Source organism: Hyaena hyaena, unplaced genomic scaffold, assembly GCF_003009895.1.
Source record: "Hyaena hyaena isolate Hyena2069 unplaced genomic scaffold, ASM300989v1 scaffold_3, whole genome shotgun sequence".
Classification (NCBI taxonomy): domain Eukaryota; kingdom Metazoa; phylum Chordata; class Mammalia; order Carnivora; family Hyaenidae; genus Hyaena; species Hyaena hyaena.
In genome coordinates this window covers 3,007,926-3,031,269 of record NW_024080635.1, presented here as the reverse complement: position 1 = coordinate 3,031,269, position 23,344 = coordinate 3,007,926, and the positions used below count along the sequence as shown (strand labels likewise).

Sequence of the window (23,344 nt, the reverse complement as noted above, 5' to 3'; positions counted from 1 at the left end):
AATACGACATTTCCTTTTAGAATGGAGAAGTATGAAAAGGCAAACACATGACTAGTAAACAATCTGAAATTAGTACGAGTTACTGAACAATAAATCAGAAACATCTCTGGCAGTTCAGGCAGGGACAGAGAAAACCATCTTGTGTTTGAACTTTGCTTTTCTTAAAGGGCTAAGTACATATGACCCTGAATTTAAAGAATAGCAAGAATTAATTTTAAGAAAGGGATTCTACCATGACATAAAACTAAATGCTTACAATTTTTTTGCTCTGGACACACCATGAACTTTTGAGCTCACTTTTACCATATCGCAACACTGTGGGAATCAACAAGCACAGTCCTTCTCTTCCAGGGCACACAAAAAGGCTGGGAGTTATAAACCGTGTACACTGTAATACATTACATCTGCTACTTCGTGATGCTTAGAGTTTAAAAGTAGCATAATCTGGGGGTTATGGAGAAAACCGCAAGCATGCAGAAGCAGTTTAGGAAATGTGGAGATGGACGTAGAGTGGAGGTGTCTACGGGTAGGCAGGACATGAAACTATTTAGGTGAGAATCAGACCTTTGGGGTACTCATCTCCACATCCCTTACTTTTTCTTGTGGAGGTAGAGATGAACGCTTTAGGTACCAGTAAGAGACTAAAGGCTTAATCTCACCCACATATAAGCCACAAATGAAGACTGTTAAGTCTAGCTGTTAATAATAATATTATCAATAACAATAGTAATAATTACAAAAGCAATACTTTAAAATTGAGAAATATAACACATATTTAAGACACACTAAGTATTTTCAACATCTGACTTGTTCAGGGCCATAAAAAACGTATGTGTACATGCACAATGTACATTTATGTATGAGAGACGGGAGGGAGAGACTGAAAGTGGGAGGCAGATTTTACTTAAGACATCTCCACCCTATGCCAACAAATTTGACAACTTAGATGGAACAAATTCCTAGAAAGTCACAAATTACCAAAACTGACTCAAGAAGAAATGGAAAAACTGTGACCTTGTAAGACATCAAGAGAAGCTGAGCTAGCAGGCTGATAACAGAGCCACTTCCCACAAGTACAAGGAAACACGCAGGTCAGGGTGGCTTCACTGTTGAATTTCATCAAAAGTTTAAAGAAATAATATCAGTACTCCACAATTCTTCCAGGAAACAGAGGGGGCAGTACCCTTCCCAAACTATGTCATAAGATCAATATCACCATGATAACAAGAAGTCAAACAAAGAAAGGAAAATGACAGATATCCCTCATGAATACAGATGCAAAACTCCTCAACAAAAATATTAACCAACTCCAACATGAGCGAGTGGAGGTTACCCCTGGAATGCAAGAGTGGATTAACAGCCAAAACTTATTAATGTGACACTGTATTCACAGAATAAAAAATAAAAACTACACAATCATCAACAAACATAGAAAAAGCATTTAACAAAATCCAAAACCCATTCATAGAAGAACTCTTAAACTCAGAACAGAAGTTAACCTGATAAGCGGCATCTATGAAAAACATACAGTGATCATACTCAAAAGTAGAAGAGTTAACACTTTATCCTCAAGATCAGGAGCAAGTCAAGGAAGTGTGCTCTCATCTATTAGATTTAACACAGTACTGGAGGTTCTAGACAATCACAAAAGAAAAAGAAATAAAAGGCATCCAGATCGGAAAACTCTTATTTAATCATTTCTTTGTTTGTTTGTTTATTGGGAAACTCTTTATTCACAAGTGACATGATCCTACATATAAAATATCGTAAGGAATCCATCCAAATCTATTAGGACTAATTAGTAAATACAGCAAATGCACAACATAAGAGATTAATATACAAAAATCAACTATTTCTATAAACAAGCAACAAAGAATCCAAAACCAAACCTAGAAATAATTCCATTCACAACAGAGTAAGAAAAACAGAACCTGTAGGAACAAATTTAACAAAAAACACGGAAGACCAGTTCACTGAAAATTTTGAAACTTTACTGGGGAAATGGGTGCATGCAAAAAGATGAACTTCCACCTCAGGCAAGATCACAAAATTAACTCAAAATGGATGACAGACTTAACTTTAAGAGCTAAAACAATAAAATTTTTAGAACAAAACAGGAGAAAATCTTTAAGACCCTGAGTTGGGCAAAGATTCCTGTAGCAGAAAGCACGAAAAATTGGACCTCATCAAAGTTAAAAACTACTGCACTTCCAAAGACACTATTTAAAAACTGAAAAGGTAAGGGGCGCCTGGGTGGCTCAGTCAGTTAGGCATCCGACTTCAGCTCAGGTCATGATCTTACTGTTTGTGGGTTTGAGCCCCACGTCGGGCTCTGTGCTGACAGCTCAGAGCCTGGAGCCTGCTTCAGATTCTGTGTCTCCCTCTCTCTGACCCTCCCCTGCTCACACCCTCTCTCTTCTCTTTCAAAAATAAATGAACATTAAAAAAAAACAACTTTTTTAAATGAAAAGACAAGCAAAAAACCTGAGGAAAATACATGTAAAGCACCTGGTATCTAATGAAGGACTTCCATCCAGGAATATAAAAAGAATTCCTACGAGTCAATAAGACGACGACAATCCAAATTTTAAAAATTTGAGCAGATATTACCTCAAAGACATACAAATCATTAATAAACACATGAAACGACGCTCAACATGATTAGTCATGAGGGCAACAGAAATTAAAACCACAGCAGCATACTGGTTCAAGCCAATGAGAATAACTTTTTAAATGAGAAAAGAACAATGTTGGTGAAGATGTAGAGACACAAGAGCCCTCATGCGCTGCTGATGGGAATGTAAAATGGCACACCAACTTGGAAAACAGTTTGGCAGTTTCTCCAAAGGTTTAACATAAAACTGAAAAAAAATTCAGCAATTCTACTATGAGCGAAATAAAAACACGTGTCCAAAGAAAGATGCATGCAAAGATGCACAGAATTATTTCTAAAAGCCAAAACCTGTAATCAACAAAAATCCTTCAGCTGTGAATGGTTAGATAAAAAGTGGTAGATCCACAAAAAAAAGAAGATAATTTAGCAATAAAATGAAACAAATGACTGACATACACAAGATAATAGATTAAATCTAAAAACATGAGAAGGGGTGGGAGGGACGATACATCATTGAAGGGAAGAGGCCAAACAAAAGAGATCGCACATCATATGGTTCCATTTATACGAAATGCTCAGAAAAGGTAAATTTAAGAACAGAAAGTAGACCAGTGGTTGACTGGTGCTAAAGGTGTGAATGCAGATTAACTGGAATTGGTCTTGAGAATTCTTACTGAGAGGATGGAAATGTTCTCAGACCGATTTATGGTGATGGTTTACACAATTCAGAAAGTTACTAAAAATCAATGACCTGTACAACTGAAATGGGTGAATTTTATGATATGTAAAATATAACTCAATAAAGTTGTTTCTTTAAAAGAATGTTGGTCGGGGCGCCTGGGTGGCTCAGTCGGCTAAGTGTCCGACTTCAGCTCAGGTCATGATCTCACAGTTCATGGGTTCAAGCCCCGTGTCAGGCTCTGTGCTGATAGCTAGCTCAGAGCCTGGAGCCTGCTTCAGATTCTGTATCTCCCTCTTTCTCTCTCTCTCAAAAATAAATAAAACATTAAAAAATTATAAAAAAAAAAATAAAAGAATGTTAGTCTTTAAACAACAGGTAACAGGAAGAGTGTTTAAGAGTCTTACAGAGGGGCACCTGGGTGGCTCAAAAGGTTGAGCGTCTGACTTCACCTCAGGTCATGATCCCACGGTTTGTGAGTTCAAGCCCCGTGTCAGGCTCTGTGCTGACAGCTTGGAGCGAGGAGCCTGCTTCGGATTCTGTGTTTCCTGTTTTCTCTGCCCTTCCCCACCCACACTCTGTCTTTCAAAAATAAATAGACATTAAAAATTTTTGAAAAATAAGTTTTACGTAGGCACTAGTAAGTGATTATTGAATAAATAATGAGGAAAAAAAACCTAACTGAACTAAGCAGTTCATTGATCATTTTGGCAGTATCCTAACACATGTGGCTTCGGGGAAGAGTTATGAAAATATCACAGAGAAAAGACCCACACTGGGGAAACAAGAGATAGCTATTGGCTGGCATGCACGTTCAAACGCTTGATAGTTGTGCATCACTATGAAAGTCACCAGACCATGCTGTGTAGAAGAGAGTTACGTGAGAGTTTAACACAATGGATACGGGCACAGCACGACTTTAGTGATCCAAGAACTAATGGCCGGTGTCAGCAGTGCGGCAGTATTAGCAGCAGAAATTATCAGGGCGCCTGGGTGGCTCAGTCGGTTAACTCTTCGGCTCAGGTCATGATCTCACGTTCGTGGGTTTGAACCCCGTTAGGTGTGGCCCGACATGTATCTGGTAAAGAAATGTCAAGTTTCTTGCACCAAAATGTCTTTAGGACCTCTGCATGGACACTGTTAGAAACCAACTCCCAGGGGCGCCTGGGAGGCTCAGTTGGTTGAGTGTGTGACTACGGCTCAGGTCGTGACCTCGCAGTTCCAGGGACGGATCCCCACATCAGGCTCTGCAGTGACCTCTCAGAGCCTGCTTGGGATTCTCTCTCCCCTTCTGCCCTTCCCCCAATGCCCTTCCCCCACTTGGGTGCTCTTTCTCTCTCAAAATGAATAGGGAAACTTAAAAAAAAAGAAAAGGAAAGAAACCAATCCCCATGCCTCTGTCCTCTCTAGGTGAAGATAAAGCCAAAGGACAACCCTTCTGTCAAGGAAGCAGCCTGAGCAGAGACGAAGCTCGACTGATCAAGACACAAAGTTGCTCAGGAACAACACGTACGGTTTACACAGTGCGTGCAGCAATGGAAGTCCCATGTGAACACGTACGACGACATCGCTTAAATGAGGTAAATTGCTTTTAAGAGGGAAGAGGTGTTTAAGAATAAAGCCAGGCGGGCAACAAGAGCTGTGAAAATGAGAAACAACTTGTACCACCAGTTATTTCCTACCTCACAGGGGAAACGTAATTAAGAAGGATGTAACTGCTGACCTCCGGGAAGGAGGAAAGGCACCACACACCCAAGTACTGTTTCCAGTTCCATTTTCAAACACCAAGAGCCACAGCACCTAGTTCAGAGGCTGGCAGAGCTGATCTGTCGCTAAAGCCCACGGGACAAATCTGGCCTGCCACCTATTTTTGTAAATAAAGTCTGACTGCATGATAGTTACACATTCATTTACATTTCGTCTGTGGTCAATTTTGTACTTCACAACAGAGCTGAATATATACTACAGAGATTACCTGACCTGCAAGCCTAAAATATTTGCTGCAGGTTTCCTGACCAAAAAATTTTTAAATGAAAAAAAAAAATTTCGGACGCTTGTCAGGAGCCTGCTGTGGATCCCTTCCCCCTCTCGCTCTGCCCTTCCCCCCCGCACTCTCTCTCTCTCTCTCTCAAAAATAAACAAATACTGAAAACAATTTTTTTAAATAAAAATGTTTGTAGACTTAGTTTCTTTACTGTGGATGTCAGTACTAGCTGACACAGTTCAAACGTTTAACTCGAGGAACTAAAAAGAGAGACTTTCTGGATCTGATAAAAGCACTGGTTTAAAAGATCCCCTGGGCATATCATGTGACAGGACGGACGGACACTGATAGTGCGGGCTCTGGAGCTGAAGAGGTTTGGCACGAAATCTCTTCAGGGAATGAGAAGACCTAGGCAAGGTACTTAAGGCAGTTTCCTCACTTTGTATCATGGGCAAAACACCTATATCTGCCAGAGTCATATCACGGCACCGGAGACCATTAATCGTGGCCAATGATAAGTCCTAAGCGTGAGTTCCTTCCATCTGGACACGAAACTGGGACTTTATTCCTTATAATCTGCACTAACCCTCAGTCTTGAACAGCAAGCGTCTGTCACTAGGAGACACGGCTGTGCGATGTACCCCCTTCCCCCGCCTTATCTGTCCAACATGTATAAACCAACATGGAGTGTCCCCCAACTTCCTTAAAGTAATGTCCACATAGACCTGAGCCCATGGGTTCTCCAAGACCAGGTCTGGCCGCGTGACACTGCAGGCTGCACACACTCCCACATATGCGCACGTGCATATACAGCTTTGCCTTAAAACCCACCTCAAAGACTCAGAGACCGCACTCTCAGTCCTAACAATGGGACTCTATTAGCCTACCCTCCTCAAGACTTCTTTGATTTTTATAGATCACTTTGCAGTCTTTGTCTTTCCAAATGAAAAGCACACTACTCGTTTTCAGTCAGTCCTCATTCTGGAGCCTGCATAGCCACTTTTGATCTTGCTGGTCAAAACTGAGAACAGTCCATGTAAACTACAAGCTCTGGATGATAATGACATGTCTGTCGGTCAGGGGGATGCTGATAATGGAGGAGCGCTCACACGCACAAGGCAGAGGGTGTGGGGGTAATCCCTGTCCTTTCCCTCAATTTTGCTATGAATCTAAAACTGCTCTTAAAAAATCTTTTAAAAAACAATAATAGAGGACTTTAAAAAATAAAAAAAAGAAAGAAAGAAAAAAACAGAGTCTTCTGGGGCAAGTGGCCGAACATGATGATTTTCCCCACGACACTGCCGGTTTGGGTCTATCGATAATCAGAGTAATTACTAACAGCACTCCCATCCGCCCTCAAATGTGTCCTGGGCTGCACGATAAATTATACATACGGTCACTCTACTCCGATGCCTCAACTTCCCCCACCTATGGAATAAATCAGTACTTCAGAATCCACACTCAATGAATGACCGAGGGAAAGAAGTACATCCCATCTTCCACCTCTTCACAGATTTAGGATTTTGTCACCCAAAGTGTTAAGATAAGCTTCTTTTCATTCTTACAGCCTGCTGTTTACAATCCTCTTTTCCTTCCTCATTTTAGGATCTAGATGGTAACATTTCTTAAATCCCCATACAAAGTAACAACCTAAACATATAGTTGAGAAAGACACATCTCTACTCATTCGCATTCTAGGTAGTTTATACAAAAAAATTTAAGAACCGGGCAAATTTTTTTAATAGAATGTTTTTTGTGGAAAAGATATTAAGCATAAACGTGGGGGGAGGGAGGGAGTCTGAAAAATAAGGCAAAATATTAATTGTGATCTTTCAGTGGTGACACAAGGTGAGCACATTCTCTGTCTGTGTCTCTGTGTTTCCCAGCTTTGCTGAAATGGACCTGTACTGGGTTCACAGTGAAAGACTCCCATGTGTAGCCCAAGAAGATGTTCAGACGGAAGCTGAAGTGCATGTACAGGGGATGCACCCAAACTCAAATAACCCCCGAGCTGCTGTGCTATCTAGGTACAGCCTAAATAACATGAGGCACTTAAGGAAGGCCCGGAACACCCAGGACACTCCTGGGACAAAGGGACTGTCCTTTGCTTACGCAAAGTACTTGTAATGTCATCAGTGGCAAGAGATTTCTAGAGTTCAAGGTGGTGTTAGAGTAATGGTTCTTACCCAGGTTTAAGCTTGAAGAGGATCCATGTGAAGAGAGGGAAGGAGGTGGTGTCTGTGAATGTCCTGGTCCCTGACTAGGGAGAGGCATGCCCACGGGTCCAGGAGAGGAGGAAAAGCTAAGGCCGTTATAAAAACTGTGTCCAATGGGGGTCAAGCTGCTCGATGTCCTCTTATAAAGGTCACTGCTGCCAGTCAGGGAGTCACGGCGGGAGCCACTGCCAGTGTTGGAGTTTGCAACTAAAATGGAATTAAAACAATGCAGATAAGAAAAGGCCTGTTCTTTGAAGAACAAGCCCAGTGACCTGTCCCTAACACTCTGATCCAGACTCCTTACCACCGCAGATTTGTCAGCAGAGACAGCCTAACTGCTCATGTGGCAGCTCGAGGGGCAGGTGAAGTAAAAAAGAGGACATGGCTCGGTTTAACATGGAACTTTTGTTCAAACCATCACACGAAAGCTAAATTTACCTTCCTTTGGTGTCACATATTATGGGGTGGGGATGGGTTAAAAAGCTCTGACGGCCACATAAGCTATGGAAAAGGTGAAAGAAAATGGGCTAGAAAGAATGCCTTTCATCGACCCAAAGGTTCTAGTAGAAAAATGGAGTACAGGAAAAAAGATCCATAAATGGGGTGCTGCCCCACTACACAAGACTTACATATGAAAGCCTGTTTTCTCAATGGGTTCAATCAAGAGTCACTGCTAGCCCCCAATTCCAATTTAAGATTCTCGCTCCCAAACATGCCCTTCTGTGCTAAGATCACGTTGTTTTACAAACACTGCAATTATCCCATTGTTTCCCTTACTACTCTCCTGCTTTTTCCTCCCATCAAAACATTAAAAAATATCTTGGTCTAATTTCCTTCTTCCCACTTTGCCATAATATCCACCTTAATTCTCCTCAATAGACTGGAGAAAACTCCTGACTCTTATAGGCCCGCAGACTGTGGGGTACACTCCCCTGTGGTCTTTGGTAAGTCCTCCTCCCTCAGTGTTTAATATCCACATTTCTACACTTTCTTCCACGTTCTTCCCAGTGCCTGCAAAAATCTCCCCTGGTTTTCCGATCCCTGAAACAAATCAACCCTGAGAGTATAAATTAGAAGCGACATGAGCATAAACCTGAAATCAGCCCCGACTCTAAAACTTGATTTTAACAGTCCATCACCTCAGCTACGTGGGACGGCCGGATTCCCCCGGGGGTCGGTCCAGACCTGCCTGGGGTATCTGTCCAGGGTTCCATGCATTGTCAGTGTTCCACAAAGATTGTAAAAATAATTAAAATTCGGTTTTAACAGCACATAAAGTCTGATTTCTACCTGCTGTTCCAAACCCTCCGAGGGCTGATCCCAGGGTGGCGCCGAGAGAACTGCTACTTCCAAATCCCAAGGACGTGTTGGCAGGCTGGGCTGAGCCCTGGGAGAAGAGGGAGCTGCTCTGTGAACTGCTGCTCAGAGAGTTGTTGCCGTAGAAAGAGCTGGACGCCAGGCTGTTACTGGGCTGCTGCTGGGGCTGGGGCTGGGGCTGCTGGGTTCCTAAAGGGCGAAATGGTCCATTTGTTGTTCCAGCAAGACCACCGGCTGCTCCATTTGCTGAAGCTGCGGCCGCTGCAACAGCTACGAAGAAGAAAGCAAACCATTGGGCTGTGAAAGGGACTGGCTGCCTTCCCCAGCCACGGCGTCATCCTTCTGAAAACCCTGTAATGCAGTCCCGTCTCTTCAAAGTGGACATGAGCCTTGTAAAGAGCTACACAAATCTGCCTTTGATCCCTTCATCTGCAGCTTCTATTTTCTATTTCTGCTTCCAATTTGAAGTGAATATAACACGGAAGCCAAATTCACTATGGTGGCAGTTTTCAAGAATCTGCAGTTTAAAACAGGTACAGATGTCAAACATAGCTGTTTTAAATACAACTGCTTCCTAAAATCTCAAGTTCCACAAATATCATTGTTGAGGACTTTTCCAGAGCGCCTGTCATCAATATACTCAAGTCCCTCAAATTCCTGAACATGCTGCTCTCTCCTAGAGGTTCCCTCTATCGTTCCTAAATGTTTGTTCCTGCTATAGACACACACACACACACACACACACACACACACACAGCTTAAAATAAAACCCCAATTATCATTTACCCTCCCCCATCAAAACCTACTGCTCTGCCACCTCTTGCTACGCCCTCCGTCCCACCCCCACCCCGAAAAACAAAACCATAAGAAAAACAAAAAACAAACCAAAAAAACCCACAGTATCTTAGAGTAATGAAAATAATGACATGAATTTCTGTGAAATTAGCCTTGGGCTTCTGCCAACGATGCCATTCTGTGTGAGTGATCCAACTTCCTATGTTCTCGGTGGAGCAGGCCCTTGCTGCTCACCAGCTGGTACATGGCTGTCAACAGAATCTATCGAGGTCACTTGCTGCTTCTGCTTTTCTCTTTGAAATACTACAGAGCAGAACGGCTATACTGAGAACTGTCACATAAAGTACATGTCACCATGCCAGAAGCACACCATCCGTTGCCCAGTTCGGCTCTCTGACAGGAGTCCACGGAGAGGGAAGCTCACCTGCTTGAGCGGCTGAGGAACTGATGATGACTGGGGCGGGAGCCACCAGCCGCACGGGAGCCCCGAGACCGTTCCTCGCCCCCGCATTCACCACGAGGGCGCCGGTTTGGTCATAGTAAGCAGCAGGAGCCAAGACCGGGTAACCTGGGAATGCCGAGCCACATGTAAGTATTCGGGAAACTGCCCATGTCCCCAGGCGCCAGCACACTGTCAACAGTCACAGATTTGGCCATGGGGACAGATGGATGCAGGTTTCTATCCTGGCTTTACTCCCTGGACAGTGGTAGGACCCTGAATCTCCGAGCAGCCGTTTCCCCAGCAAGGATGATAATAATACCTGCCTCATAAAATTCTTGAGATGATCAGAGGAGGAATGTGCAAGATCTCGCATGGCGTCTGGCACAGGAGGGTACATTATTATTCATCATCTGCTAAGTGTCAGAAAGGGAATTCAGCAGGCCAGGGAACACCTGTGCTCTTCAAAGTGCTAACCAAGGTTATCACCAGAACTCATACACTGACAATATTTTACAGTTTCCCTGACTATGAAAATAACAGAGGGTACAAATGATTACAACAATCATAGTATTTTAATACCTCTTAACAGTCTAAGCACAAATATCCTGCAAGTTACCAGGTAAAATCTAGACACGCTTCAGATGATAGGATCTTTCAGCACGTCATGGAATCTCCAAGTCCTACTGAGGCACAGGGGAAATTACAGGGGACTTCCTAGTGATATCTGAAATGCTGAGTAACTCATACAAGAAACGATGCAGGTTAAAGTTACTCGGTGAAATTCCTAAGTAGATCAATTAATGTGGCTGTGCTCCAGGATCGGTAAGAATCCATAAGTTTATGCTGAGGTCTCACAAGGACCTGTTTCAAAGGAAGCAGCACAGATTACTTCCAACCAAGGCAAAGAATAGGACCAGGTGACAGTGAGCCAAGAATAACGTTCACTCGGGGTAAAGATCAATCCCAGGGAGGGAGCTACGAAGCCCCTTGGCTGTTGGCTCAGGAGAAATCCCAGAAACGTAAAGTTTGGCCCCTCAAGGAACACCAGGAACTTCTTCCATGATGCTGTTCAAAGACATCAGCATGAAGACTGGGACCCTGGAGTGACGCCAAAGTAGCCTGCCCACTCCTTCCAGCATCCCTAAGCCTAAGGGAGAAGGGGTCCCCACCGAAGGAGAACGGCCTTTCCCAAGCACTGTGTGGAGACACACGCAAGACTGAGACTGGCTCAGAACAATCAGGTGCTCTCATCAACGAACTATGGTCTCAGTGAGGGCAAGTGTGTGTCATCCCTGCCAGTTCCCAATCATGACAAGTCTATGCGAGCTGAAAGGGCCGCCTGTTCTTCGCTCAATCTCCCCCGACAAGCAGCCTGGTTTTCCCTCGAAGCATTAGGACCAACAGTGCAGCCTCACCTGGCATGCCTGCAGCCAGGCCTTGTCCAAAAGCAAGGGCAGAATTCACTGCTGCAGCTGCCACTAGTGGATCTGTTTGCTGTCCCTGCTGGTTCTGATTTGGGGTCAAAGGACGCTGGCTGGCTCCTCCACGGAGAACCTGGGAGACAGAAATAAATCAACTATTTTCTTCTCATTGTAAATACCTAAGACCCACCATGTGCTTAAGTTGGGTCCACTTTTCAAAACTGGTTGTTGTAAACCATTCTTCCTATACTGTTTTATATGGCATGGCTGGTCAGATAAAATTCAATTAACAACATTTCATTTAGTGAAATCTTATTCTACCATTCTTAAACATTACTGCCTTTATAAGCAGCCAAAAGCATATAAAGTGAGGATTCGTTAATCAAATACTTAATGCCTCCCATCTGGCAAGAGACAAAGCAATGGACAAGACAGACAACTAAGTCTACAACACAGGGTCAGTGCTCTGACCCAAAGTGGGTGGAAGCAGAGGAGGCTGGAGTAGGAAGGAGAGTGTAGACAGAATAAACAGGGGTATTGTACCCATGTAATTAGATTAAAATAGCTGTGTTTAAAGGGAAAACACACACACACACACACACACACACACACACAAGTCTGTATTTTTTTTTTTATGGAATATGAGACTATCTTCTCTACCCTATAACACTATTGGTATTCAACAAGGCCGAAATAGCCCCAAATGAGCTCACCAGACTTGATTTCAGAGGCCTCTGAGCTGTTTCTACTTCTCCTCTCATACATTTCACAACAGACAGCAATCTAAATGGAGATGTGTCAAGAACACTGCCATTTCAGAACAGAATACCAGTTCTGCCACTGTGATGAAGGTCTACTTTTTATTAATGAAACGTGGGTATCAAAATGCTGGTAATCATTCTTTTTCTGAATGTTCTTAAGAATCTACTCCATGTGATCTATATACTCCAGTAAGTAAAAATGCAAAACCCAGACCAAGGCTAAAATTATAAAATGCATTTTGCAATGTTCTCCAAAGGCAAAGTTCTTCTCAGATGACTTTCACTATCACTCTGCTATTTATAAAAGTCAGACATATGGTCAGGAACCTGGGTACAGATTATTCTTGGTACCATCGGGTAAAAGAGAAACACCACTAACAATTTATTAAATGAGCCTAGACAAACAACACCATTCACACTGGCAAGAAGAGATGCGTAAACAATTAACTCCCAGTCTCTTTACTTCCTTCTCTGTAAGATTAGTGAGAGTAACAGCTGATCCTGCAAATATGTTGGGAGGATCAGAATGGATTTCGGCAAAAGGCATAATACCTGGTACCCAGGAGATAATCAATAACCAATAGCTACTATCAAAATATTTCTTTGTTTGTGACCTAAGGAATCTAACAGGCTTTATTTACAAGAGAAAGAGTACTTCGATCCACATAGACAGAAGAGTCAAATGAGGCTGCCCAAGGAAATGTCTGCACTGAGATCCAGAAGCGCTCTCTCTTCGAAAGGTAAACAGCATGTACACATATATGGCAAATACTAATAGTTCAAGAACTAATGCAACATCGGGGGGTGATGGGCATGGAGGAGGGCACTTATGGGAATGAGCACCGGGTGTTATATGGAAACCAACTTGACAATAAACTATTAAAAAAAAAAGAACTAGTACAACATCAACGAAACCATCATTACCACTGGGCATTGTGAACTAGGCTTTTGTTTGGTTAGGAGTTGTATGGAAGATTAGGGGACGGGGGAATGGACAATGTGCCTGAAGAAAGAGATAGTCCAGACTACTGACCCCGGTTTTAATGAGGAGATCAACGTTGTTTCCTGTATGTCCACTCTCTAGAAATCTGTGTGGGACCCTGACGATTAATCAAAGGTATTAAGTCTGCTGTCGATATGCATATATTTTCATTTCATCAGTAGTTATCAAGTTTGGATTTTATGGGGAAAAAGTGTGTAAAATTTACAAGTAACACTTTAACATCTAATAAGATCACAAAAATTACTTTGTAAAGCATCATTCTGGGTGTTAGCTTACTCTCTCTATGACGTAAAAGCTATTAAATTCAAATTTCTTTTCAAAGGTATCGATTTAAATAGAGCATTTGAGATCTATCAATACTTGATACTCAAGGACATGCTCAATGAGGATATTTTAATTAACATTCATCCTTCGATAGTTCACCATGCTCAGTAAGAATTACCATCTACAGTCTCCCCCATTCTAGAAAGTTCACAAACCGTTCTAAACACTTCTCTCTCAGGGCGCCTGGGTAGCTCAGTTGCATAAGCATCCGACTTTGGCTCAGGTCATGATCTCCCGGTTCATGAGTTTAAGTCCCGCGTTGGGCTGTGTGCTGACAGCTCAGAGCCTGGAGCCTGCTTCAGATCCTGTGTCTCCCCCTCTCTCCGCCCCTCCCCTGCTCATGCTCTGTCTCTCCCTCAAAATAAATAAACATTAAAAAAATATTTTTTTAATCTCAACGCTTCTCTCTCAAAATGCAGTGTCTAATATCAAATCACCAGGTCTGCCAACGTGTGCTTGGCTTCAACCCAACACCCAAGGAGTTTCTCTTTAGCAAACACTTGGATAGAAAAGAACAAAACTTTTATCAGGTGTCAAAGGAACCTTCAAAAAGGATGAAAAAGGAATCAGGAGTATGATGGAGTAGCTAAAATATCACTGACTGCAGAAAGTTCCAGCAATTAGGTGTGGAACAGTTACCATGCCTAGAACACAACAAAGGCTTTCTGATTAAAATGTAAAGGCCAGAAAGGTCAAAAGCAAAGTTTAAAAAGGGCCTCTCGTTTCAAGGACTATGACAAAGGACTTCACCAAGAAAATCGTATTTTCCTGGAACAACTGAAACAGAAACGGACAAAAATAACTTTGGAACTAAGCTGTGGCTGCTTATTAAAAAGCAATGTCAATAACCTTTTCTCCACAGGGTCTGTAACTGTGGGTGACAGAAATCCCTGAAATGCAAATGACTGCCATGCCCATCTGACCGCTAAGGAGACAGCCTCTCTGAATACAGAGTGGCTGTGCTCCTTGACCGTTAGGTGCAACCAGGCCAGGGGAAAACAAAGGCCAGACCTCAGGTTTTCCAGAACTCTGAACATCACAACATGGTCAGAACATAACACAAGTTGTAACATTATATACATTTTTGTTCAAATCTTAACAACTTAGTATTTGTGTGACCCTGGCCACACAAATTTCATTTCCTCAAACTTATTCAGGGAAGTCATATAATCTATCAGAATTAGAATAAGCAAAAGAAATTATATGTGGAACACTCAGCTTTATTTTTTTCTAAGCACTCAGCTTTAAGCAAAAAGCTTTCAGTAAGAAGTACTTCCTACTATTTTTCTTGTGCACTCTGTTAGAACTAATTTGAAAACATAGCAATTAGCTCTGTCTTCCAAATCCACAATTATGTGGCAGCCATTTAAACATAAAGTTCATCATACAGATAAATACTGACTCTCCACCAAGACTAAGCCCTTCAGCTTAGTAACAGGGATCACCCATTATGGCGACGAAGTATCTGCTGAGTTCCCTTATAAATCCAGCACAAGAAATGTACCTACTGCAAAGAAAATCGTGCGTTAGCTTCCAAAAATTTATCTTACTATAAAACGGCTGATCTTACTGTAACATCTTACTGATGAACTGGCTAGAATTTCAAGACCTGAGTTTTTCTATAATTTTATGGAATCTAAAATGTTAAATATATACTCTCTTAGTGAGACTAGTAAAAACCTAACCAACTCTTGTTGGCTTCACATCATGTGCGTGTCTGTGAGCATGATGTGTTGCCTCAAAAGGCAGCTTTGACAATGTGTACCAAAGCCCAACTGTTCATTGTATTTGCACGGAAAACAATTCTATTTTCAGGAAGTTATTCCACAGAAATAATCATACACTTATACAAAGGGTATCAGTCCATCTTTTTTATAACATCAAAATATTGTTAAGCTAAATATCAAGTAATAATAAACTGGTGAAATAAAGACTGGCATCCTCTGATACACATAAATATAGCTAGTAAATATTTCTAGAAAACATTAAATAACATGGAAAATTGTAAAAATGGTAAAAGCTCAAAACTGTAGACAGCAGAACCCTGACTTTGTCAGAAGTTACATAATAAAGCTAAAATGACAAATACCAAGCATTAATATTATTTTTTCCTCACATGAGGATTTATTCTTTGTGTTTTCTCATTTATCACAATTTTTAGCAATAATAGGTGTTTTCAATATGGAACCCAACTTGACAATAAACTATTTGTTAATAAATAAATAAATAAATAAATAAATAAATAAATAGGTGTTTTCTAGTAAGCAGGAGAAAATGACCTATTCAAAATAAAAAGGCATACTTAGTTTCACTGGTAATTATTCTTTCCCAACTCATTAAAAAGCTCCTATGACTGAGTTAATAGACATAATAGGTTTAAAGATCTGTATCCAGTTCAGCTGGTGTTCTCAATATTAGCAGTCCGGAGAACGGGGACCTCCCTTTGGTGGCGAGCTGTCTGCGGGCAGGCAAAAGCGGCTCTGCGAACAGGGTTTAGAAGGCGATATGCTGTGGCAGAAGGCAGCTCTTGCCAGCGGCAGAAGTACTCACTTTGCCACTTGCTGACCGTGTACCCTCAACCGCACGATCCTCTACAGTCTTCTCATGCACAATCTCACGATCGTACCTAGTTACACAGGTTTACACGGGGTAAGCCCTGCTGAGTCTGAGCCTGAGCCCAGGAAACATACCAAGGGAGAACTCGCCCAGTCACAGCATTTCTCTATGAGAAGCAACATTACCCATTAACAACAGCCGAGGACTCAAAGTCATGGTTAGATGGGTAGATTCTGTTCACACCTACCTGCTGCTGCCCTTGCTGAGCCTGCGGGGTGGTCTGCTGGTTGGCAGAATTGGTTGCTGCCGCGGCTGCAGCTGCTTGCTGCTGGAAAAGACTGGCAGGGTAGACTCCCCAGGGAGTGACTCCATAATACTGGTGAGGGACCACAGCCGGGCCTAAAAATACCGAGAGAAAGGTAAGGAAGTTTAGACCGGTTAGAATCCACTCAGAGTTTCCAAAGATTACTTCAGACTCAACAGACTCTAATGTAAAATATTAAGGATATATGGGTTCAGGGGTGCCTGGCTGGCTCAGTCGGTTAAGAGTCCAACTTCAGCTCACGTCATGATCTTGTGGTTCCTGAGTTTGGTCCCACAATGGGTTCTGTGCTGACAGCTCAGAGCCTGGACCCTGCTTCAGATTCTGTGTTTCCTTCTCTTGCTGCCCCTCCCCTGTTCCTGCTCTGTCTCCCTCTGTCTCTCAAAAAATAAACGTTAAAAAAATTTTTTTTAATTAAAAAAAGAATATACAGATTCATTCTAGCTGATCGTGGATTGCTTTTTAAAAAACAGAAAATATTTTTATATTTTTATAAGAGCCTTCTGAAGTAATATACTCCAGACCAAGAGGAAGAAGCTAGTGAAGGACAGAACATTAAAAAAGGGAGAGTAACTGATCAAAGTCGGAAAGGAAAGGTTTAAGGACGAGGGAACTGCCCTTGGCTCGGGAAGAAGGCAAAAGGCCTGTGCTTCCCTGAGAAAGCAAGGACATGGGGGAGACAGAGACAAAGTTTGTTATTTGAAGGGAAATAAATGGAGAGTCTGCGTGCATCAAGTGAAGGAAGAGAACAAGAGATTAAGTGTCCCCTGCTCTCAAGGGTAAGGATGGCACCCAAGGTGACCGACAGGGACAGGGGCCATGGTGCTTCATGAACTCCCGAAGCAGGAAAACCCATCAGGCTTTGACAACATGACCCAGACATGGCACCGAACCTCCCAGTTTCTAAGAGGCTTGGTTCTCCTTGTTCCTGTTTTGGAAGCCATTCAACACAACTATATTCAGACACTGATAATTTGAAATTCTGAATTCAAGTCACTGTTGAAAAGAAACAGAAACAAAACCCTGAATTCTTACAGACCTGCTGAGTATCCTAAATAAAACTAAGCCTTCTGCTTCAACCTAAGTTATCTGGTCACCATCTTCGCGGAGGCAGCCCGGAGGTAACAGAGCTACGCAGAGAGCAGCCTGGGTGTGGCAGGAGTCTAAGTCACAGAACTCTCTGAAGACGGTAGCAAGAAACACCGAAGCCACACTGTGCCGACAAGACAAGGGCTCAGGGCCAGCCTCTCGCATCTGCTGAACCACATCTCCGGTGAGGAGTTTCTAAAAGCACAGAACTTAAAATATTTGTAACCTGACTGAATAATAACAGTGCCTTTAGACACAGTTCCAAGGAGCTATTTCAAATGTATCTATCCTGACACAGTAGCTAATCCTGTAGAAACATATATTTCATTAAGTCAAAATAAATTGGAACATGTGTTTTGTTTCCCACTTTTAAGCTTCCAAAATACAAATAAGTCAAATTACACCCCTGCCCGACATTGCTCTGACATTTCTAATTTGGTGCTTTCTGTACCTGTGGGCTTAGCCAAAAAGCAGCTCTGTTTATAGGGCAGCCTGCTGTGAAATACTTCATCTGGGCGCAAAATGAAGATGCTGCTGCTTAGAAAAGCTAGGTTACAGTAGGAGCGATTTTTTTATCATAAGCAAGAGAGTAAAAAATGTTTAACTCCTCAGAACCTGAATAGTCTAAAACACCATACCTCCAAGTTAGAGAATGGGGTGCCCCCAAACTCATCTGACTAGTGTTTACAAAGTGGGGTGGTCTTGGCCATTCACAGAAAAGAACGACAGAGAAATCAACAGTGGAGATCTCACCTATGCCTTAGCTTCCTCACCTACAAATGGCTATCGTGAGGAAGAGGGTGCTGCCACATCCAAAGTGAAAGGCTGGACCGCACTCTGCAATGAGTCTCCACCAAAAGTCAACAAAGCCACCTTCAACTGTGTAGACTGCTGCTACCATAAACTTTTATACGATCCTCTAAGTTTTCTCAACTAGCATTTCTACCACTGTCCCTGGCTTCACGGCCTCTGACTGCATTTAGGAAAATACCCCCAGGTGCATCATCAACTGGGCGGGGTTCATCGGGATGCCTGCTCCAATACCTGGGTGATAAACACCCCACAGGCATATGCAATGTCAGAGTTTAGCTGGTGAACATTCCTGGTTCTGTGTGAAAGAGCTGACATCTTTTTCAGTCTGGCTTAGTGATGAATACAAAGATCAGGACACTTACCACAAAACCATGATCTCAATGAAGGCAGGTATGTCTTCCCTAAGACTAGTTCCTTGTTTTAAACAATGTACAGTAAGTTAGCAAAGCACAGAAAGTACAGAGAAGACAATTCAATGCAGTGGGGACACCGTACACTACAGTAAAGTGCGTGCATGGACTGGAAGTTGGACCTGTTCAAACCCCAACTCTGTAAAACTGAAGTAGTGTGACCTTTGAAAAAGGTAGCTCTCTGAGCCCCAAATTCCTAATCTGTAAAATCCTTATCCAACAACTCCTATAAAATAACAGCACTTAGCACAACCACCTGGTGAACGGTTAATAAGGGCTAAATAAATATTAATGATGGTTACAGAGATCATTCTGCTAGAAAAGACTTCTATTTCCCCACAGGCGAGGGGCACAGAGGAACTGTACTACATACATGACCATCAAAGCACATGCTATTTGCAACAACATGGATGGAACTGGAGGGTATTATACTAAGTGAAATAAGTCAGAGAAAGAGAGATATGTTTTCGCTCATGTGTGGAATTTGAAAAAGAGAAGACCATAAGGGAAGGGAAGGAAAAATAAGTTACAGAGAGGCAGACAAATCATAAGAGACTCCTAAATACAGAGAACAAACTGAGGGCTGATGGTGGTGGGAGCTTGGGGGAGCGGGAAATGGGTGATGGCACTGAGGAGGACACTCTGGGATGAGCACTGGATGCTGGATGGAAACGATGAATCACGGGAATCTACCCCCGAAGCCAAGACTACACTGTATACACTGTATGTCAGCTAATCTGACAATAAATTATAAAAAATAAAATAAAATCAAGATCTGCTCCCGTCTTTCAAAACAATAAAACCATGCTAAAATGTGAACAGTTCTAAAGAAAATAAGAAATTCTATACTGTACATCTGAGTTCATAATGGCAAACTGCATGCTAGATAATAGGATATTACAATAAGACTTCGTCACGATTAACATGAGTTGGAGGGATCTGGAAGACATGTACTTGGTCCTAACGTTGAATTCAATTTACCAGAACCGTGTGACCCTTTCATGGTGTCAGCACTTGTGCTACAGGGAGCAGTGACAGAGCGGCCTCTGCTTCAGAACGAGTTCAGTCCTAAGGGGGAAACAACCACTCACCTATACATCCATCAGCAAATAAACAACAGGGAAAAATGGAGGTGGGGGAGCGGTAGCAAAGGAAGGCTCTCTAGGGGATGACAATGCCAGCTACTGAGATTCCCAGACAAAGAACGGGAAGAGTTTATTCTAGAGGACTTAAGAGACCGCAGTGTGCAAAGACATGGAGACCGACGCCAGCGTGGGGCGTGCAGCAAGCTGAATCTCATTTAGCACAGCGAGAACGCACGGAGGGCCTGTGAGCGCCCATCAGGAGACGGGGGGAAACGGTACACACGTAGAGACATCTGTATACAAGTCACAGAGAGATCAGAACCCTACACACAGTGGGTCCCAGGCTTCACTGACCCTCAGAATGCTTTGGCACCTCCTGAAAAATTGTGATTCCAAGGAACAGCACTCCCCCCCGCCAATCACGATGGAATAATCAGCCATGTTTAACAGCTGAGGCATGCTGTTGGGCTGGATAAGACAGAAATCGGTGAGGGGCTGCTTCTCAGAAATCAAACTGGTGATGGGTTAAAACTGAAAGGTGAAAAGTTAAGATCTATGTTTAAGATAGTTTTCTTGAACAATCGGGGGGGGCGGGGGAGACATTAGGAATATGTAAGTGAGAACAGCTGCTACAGTCTAGACAAAGCGTGTAAGGACCTGGATATGGCAGACACAGGTAGTAGGAAGGGGAGAAATTCCCAAAAGATCTACAAGACAACAGTGGCTCCAGGGATCACAAATGCCTCCACAGGAGGCAGCTCATTACTCCGCCTTTGGATATGTTCGAGTCTGAGGTGACAGCTAGGGAGAGCTCTCCGGCTGGCAGGGCGAGGACACCGCAGGGAACCAGGAGAGCAGTCTCCACCAGAGGCCTGGACTCAGGGCGGAGCATAGAAAGCGCGCCGGCCGACACGGCATCCCCGCCGGGGGTAGAGGCCCACACGCAGCAGGGCACCTCACCTAGCGTCGCCGCCGCAGCCAGTCCAGCCGTGTAGGGGTCCGTCCCCGGGGGAGCAGCGCTGATGATGTACGGATTGGGGACAAACGCAGCGGGCGCTAAACCTGCTGAAAACACACCTGTCAGTAAAAACAAACCCGACTAAAACTGCAACCCTAGCAAATACCTGCACAGTTTAGCTACTCAACTCCAGGCTGCAGGTGAGAAAAAAAAGAAAAAAAAGACATGATAGGCTGAGAGGAAAGAGGGCTTTTAAAAGATAAAATAATTCCTACACTAAAGATTAGGGCGATGTTTATCTACCATCTTTTTACCATCTTTTTTTAGTTTTAGTTTTTACTTTTGCTAACAATTTAAACTGTTATGCAGTTCTAAATTCAGCACAATGTCTCAAAGACTATTAACAATTCTAACTGGTTAAAATAATTTAAAAGACTTTACAATGGGATGCAAAGAATAATTTATTTCCATTTAAAACAATTTTCCAGGGGCCCCCTGGGTGGCTCAGTCGGATGAATGTCTGACTTCAGCTCAGGTCATGATCTTGCAGTCGGGCTCACTGCTGTCAGCCTAGAGCCCGCTTTGGAACCTCTGCTCCCCCCTCCCCCTCAAAACTAAACAACCGCTTATAAATAAATAAATAAATAGGGCCATCTGGGTGGCTCAGGCAGTTTAGCATCTGACTCTTGATTTTGGCTCAGGTCATGATGTCAAGTTTTGTGAGTTTGAGCCCCTCATCAAGCTCTGTGCTAGCAGAATAGAGCCTACTTAGGACCCCCTCTCTCCTCTCTCTGTCCCTCCCCTGCTCATGCTCTTTCTCTCTCTCTCTATCAAAATAAATAAACTTACAAAAAGTATTTATAAATAACAATCAAACAATTTTTCAGGGATGCCTAGAGCATTCCACTCTTGATTTTGGCACCCAGGGTCGTGGGATCGAGCCCCACATCAGGCTCGACACTCTGTGTGGTGTCTGCTTAAGCTAAGATTCTCTCTCTCCCTTTGCCCCTCTCCCCTACTCGCGCTCGCTCTCTAAGATTAAAAAAAAAAAATTCCAAACAGCTTTTCTCAACGAAAATGTATGGGTATTTATTATGATTAGCATCTACAATCTACAACTGTTAAGTTAAACCAGACCCAGGCCAAGGCCGTTCCCACCTGGCCTTGCAATACATCTAGGCTGGAAGCTTCTCTTCCACAGCACACCACAATCCATGCTTGGAGAGGTCCTTCTATTCAACCATGTCATTTTGACACATTAAAAAAAAAAATTCTACATGTACTTGTTTACATATACAGCACTTTGTTTCAGAGAGACCTTGAAAAGGTGGGGGGGAGAAGGGGAGCAATAAGACAAAACGTACATCAGAACATTAACCACCGCTACAGGAAAAGGGCAAACCTACTTTAAAAACCAGTAATTAAATGAGAATACTTTTTAAGATCATCAGTACATGCTGCCTGGAAAACGGACGTCCGGGTACCACCTGCGACGTAAGAAGATGTGAAGTCGATGTAGGCCCAGTCCAGACAACCCTAACAAGAACAAAGCTATTACTCTGTCATCGATTTCACCCAGTCTTACCAAACAGAGCTGATGCCAGTCACAACCGTACTTAAGTATTTAAACCCTCCGACAGCGGAGGCAGACCAGTACCTGCTCAAGGCTGCCAAAAATAAAAAATGTGGCTGAAAGACAAGCGGACTAGAGGAGGAGGCCGTCTACTGAGGGCTCCGTCTGCTCTGGGTCACCATCGGCCTGCACTGCCAGGGCCCTTGGGGCAGTGGGCGCACAGCAGCGCGGGGGCCGCGCCCCGGGACCTACCGATGTGAGGCTGGTGGGCCGCCGCCAGTGCGTACTGCTGCTGCTGGGCGGCCGTCAGCTGCTGCACGGCCAGCGCGTTCGGTCTTTGGAACAGCTGAAGAAAGAAAAGGATGCGGTGAGGTGAGAGAAACTGTCTCCCGGAATGATTTTAAACTTCTCTGAACAAAAATTTCTACAAACCCTTGTTTAGGAATGATACTTTAAACAAAAACGTTCTCATGTTCTATTCCGTTCCCATTCCGATGGCATCACGAAGCTTCACAGTTCTGCTTTCCCAGTCTTTCTTCACCTCAATCTGGTGCACCCAGTTCCCACATGCCGTCTACTTCCCAGGTGAGGTGTCCCCAGAAGCACACACACACGTACAAATGTCCTAGCAGCTGTCAACGGGTCAAGGGTCCAGCCTGATCCAAGGCGTACTCATAGAGGAAGTCTACTACAGAATGACTCACCCCACCCTGCCGCTGGTGCTGTTACCTCTCCTCAGCTCTTCTGAGAACCCCACAAACACTTTGAAGGAATCCTCACCTACTCACATTTTGGAAATGAAAATGAAAAGTGTTCATTTCATCCCTGGCTGCCTCTTCCCGGGAAAACGATATTTACTGGATACCTTTCACAACTAGCGGCTTATCATAATGATGAAATTAGACAGCTGCCAACTTCTGGGAGCCCTCCAGTTTCCTGTTCTTTACGTGTAGGAAATCAAACAGCAGAAACATGGCTGCTA

At 43.3% G+C, this 23,344-nt stretch overlaps 1 protein-coding gene and 1 non-coding gene across 15 annotated transcripts in view; both read right to left on the bottom strand.

Moving 5' to 3' along the window:
- Positions 1-23,344, bottom strand: part of PUM1 (pumilio RNA binding family member 1) — a 129,672-nt gene that overhangs the window by 26,241 nt on the left and 80,087 nt on the right. For 6 of the 14 annotated variants that reach the window (XM_039230303.1, XM_039230313.1, XM_039230318.1 and 3 more), the window contains 7 exons: positions 22,615-22,708; positions 20,792-20,908; positions 16,360-16,511; positions 11,463-11,601; positions 10,030-10,173; positions 8,784-9,080; positions 7,464-7,700 (listed from right to left, as the gene is read on the bottom strand). In XM_039230303.1, the coding sequence (XP_039086234.1) occupies positions 7,464-7,700; positions 8,784-9,080; positions 10,030-10,173; positions 11,463-11,601; positions 16,360-16,511; positions 20,792-20,908; positions 22,615-22,708 (1,180 nt within the window). The remainder of the gene's footprint in view (positions 1-7,463; positions 7,701-8,783; positions 9,081-10,029; positions 10,174-11,462; positions 11,602-16,359; positions 16,512-20,791; positions 20,909-22,614; positions 22,709-23,344) is intronic. The other 8 variants (XM_039230338.1, XM_039230342.1, XM_039230390.1 and 5 more) reach the window with 5 other exon arrangements.
- On the bottom strand, positions 11,270-11,347 carry LOC120233228. Its single transcript, XR_005528762.1, has one exon. It is a non-coding gene; the product is annotated as a small nucleolar RNA SNORD103/SNORD85 (small nucleolar RNA).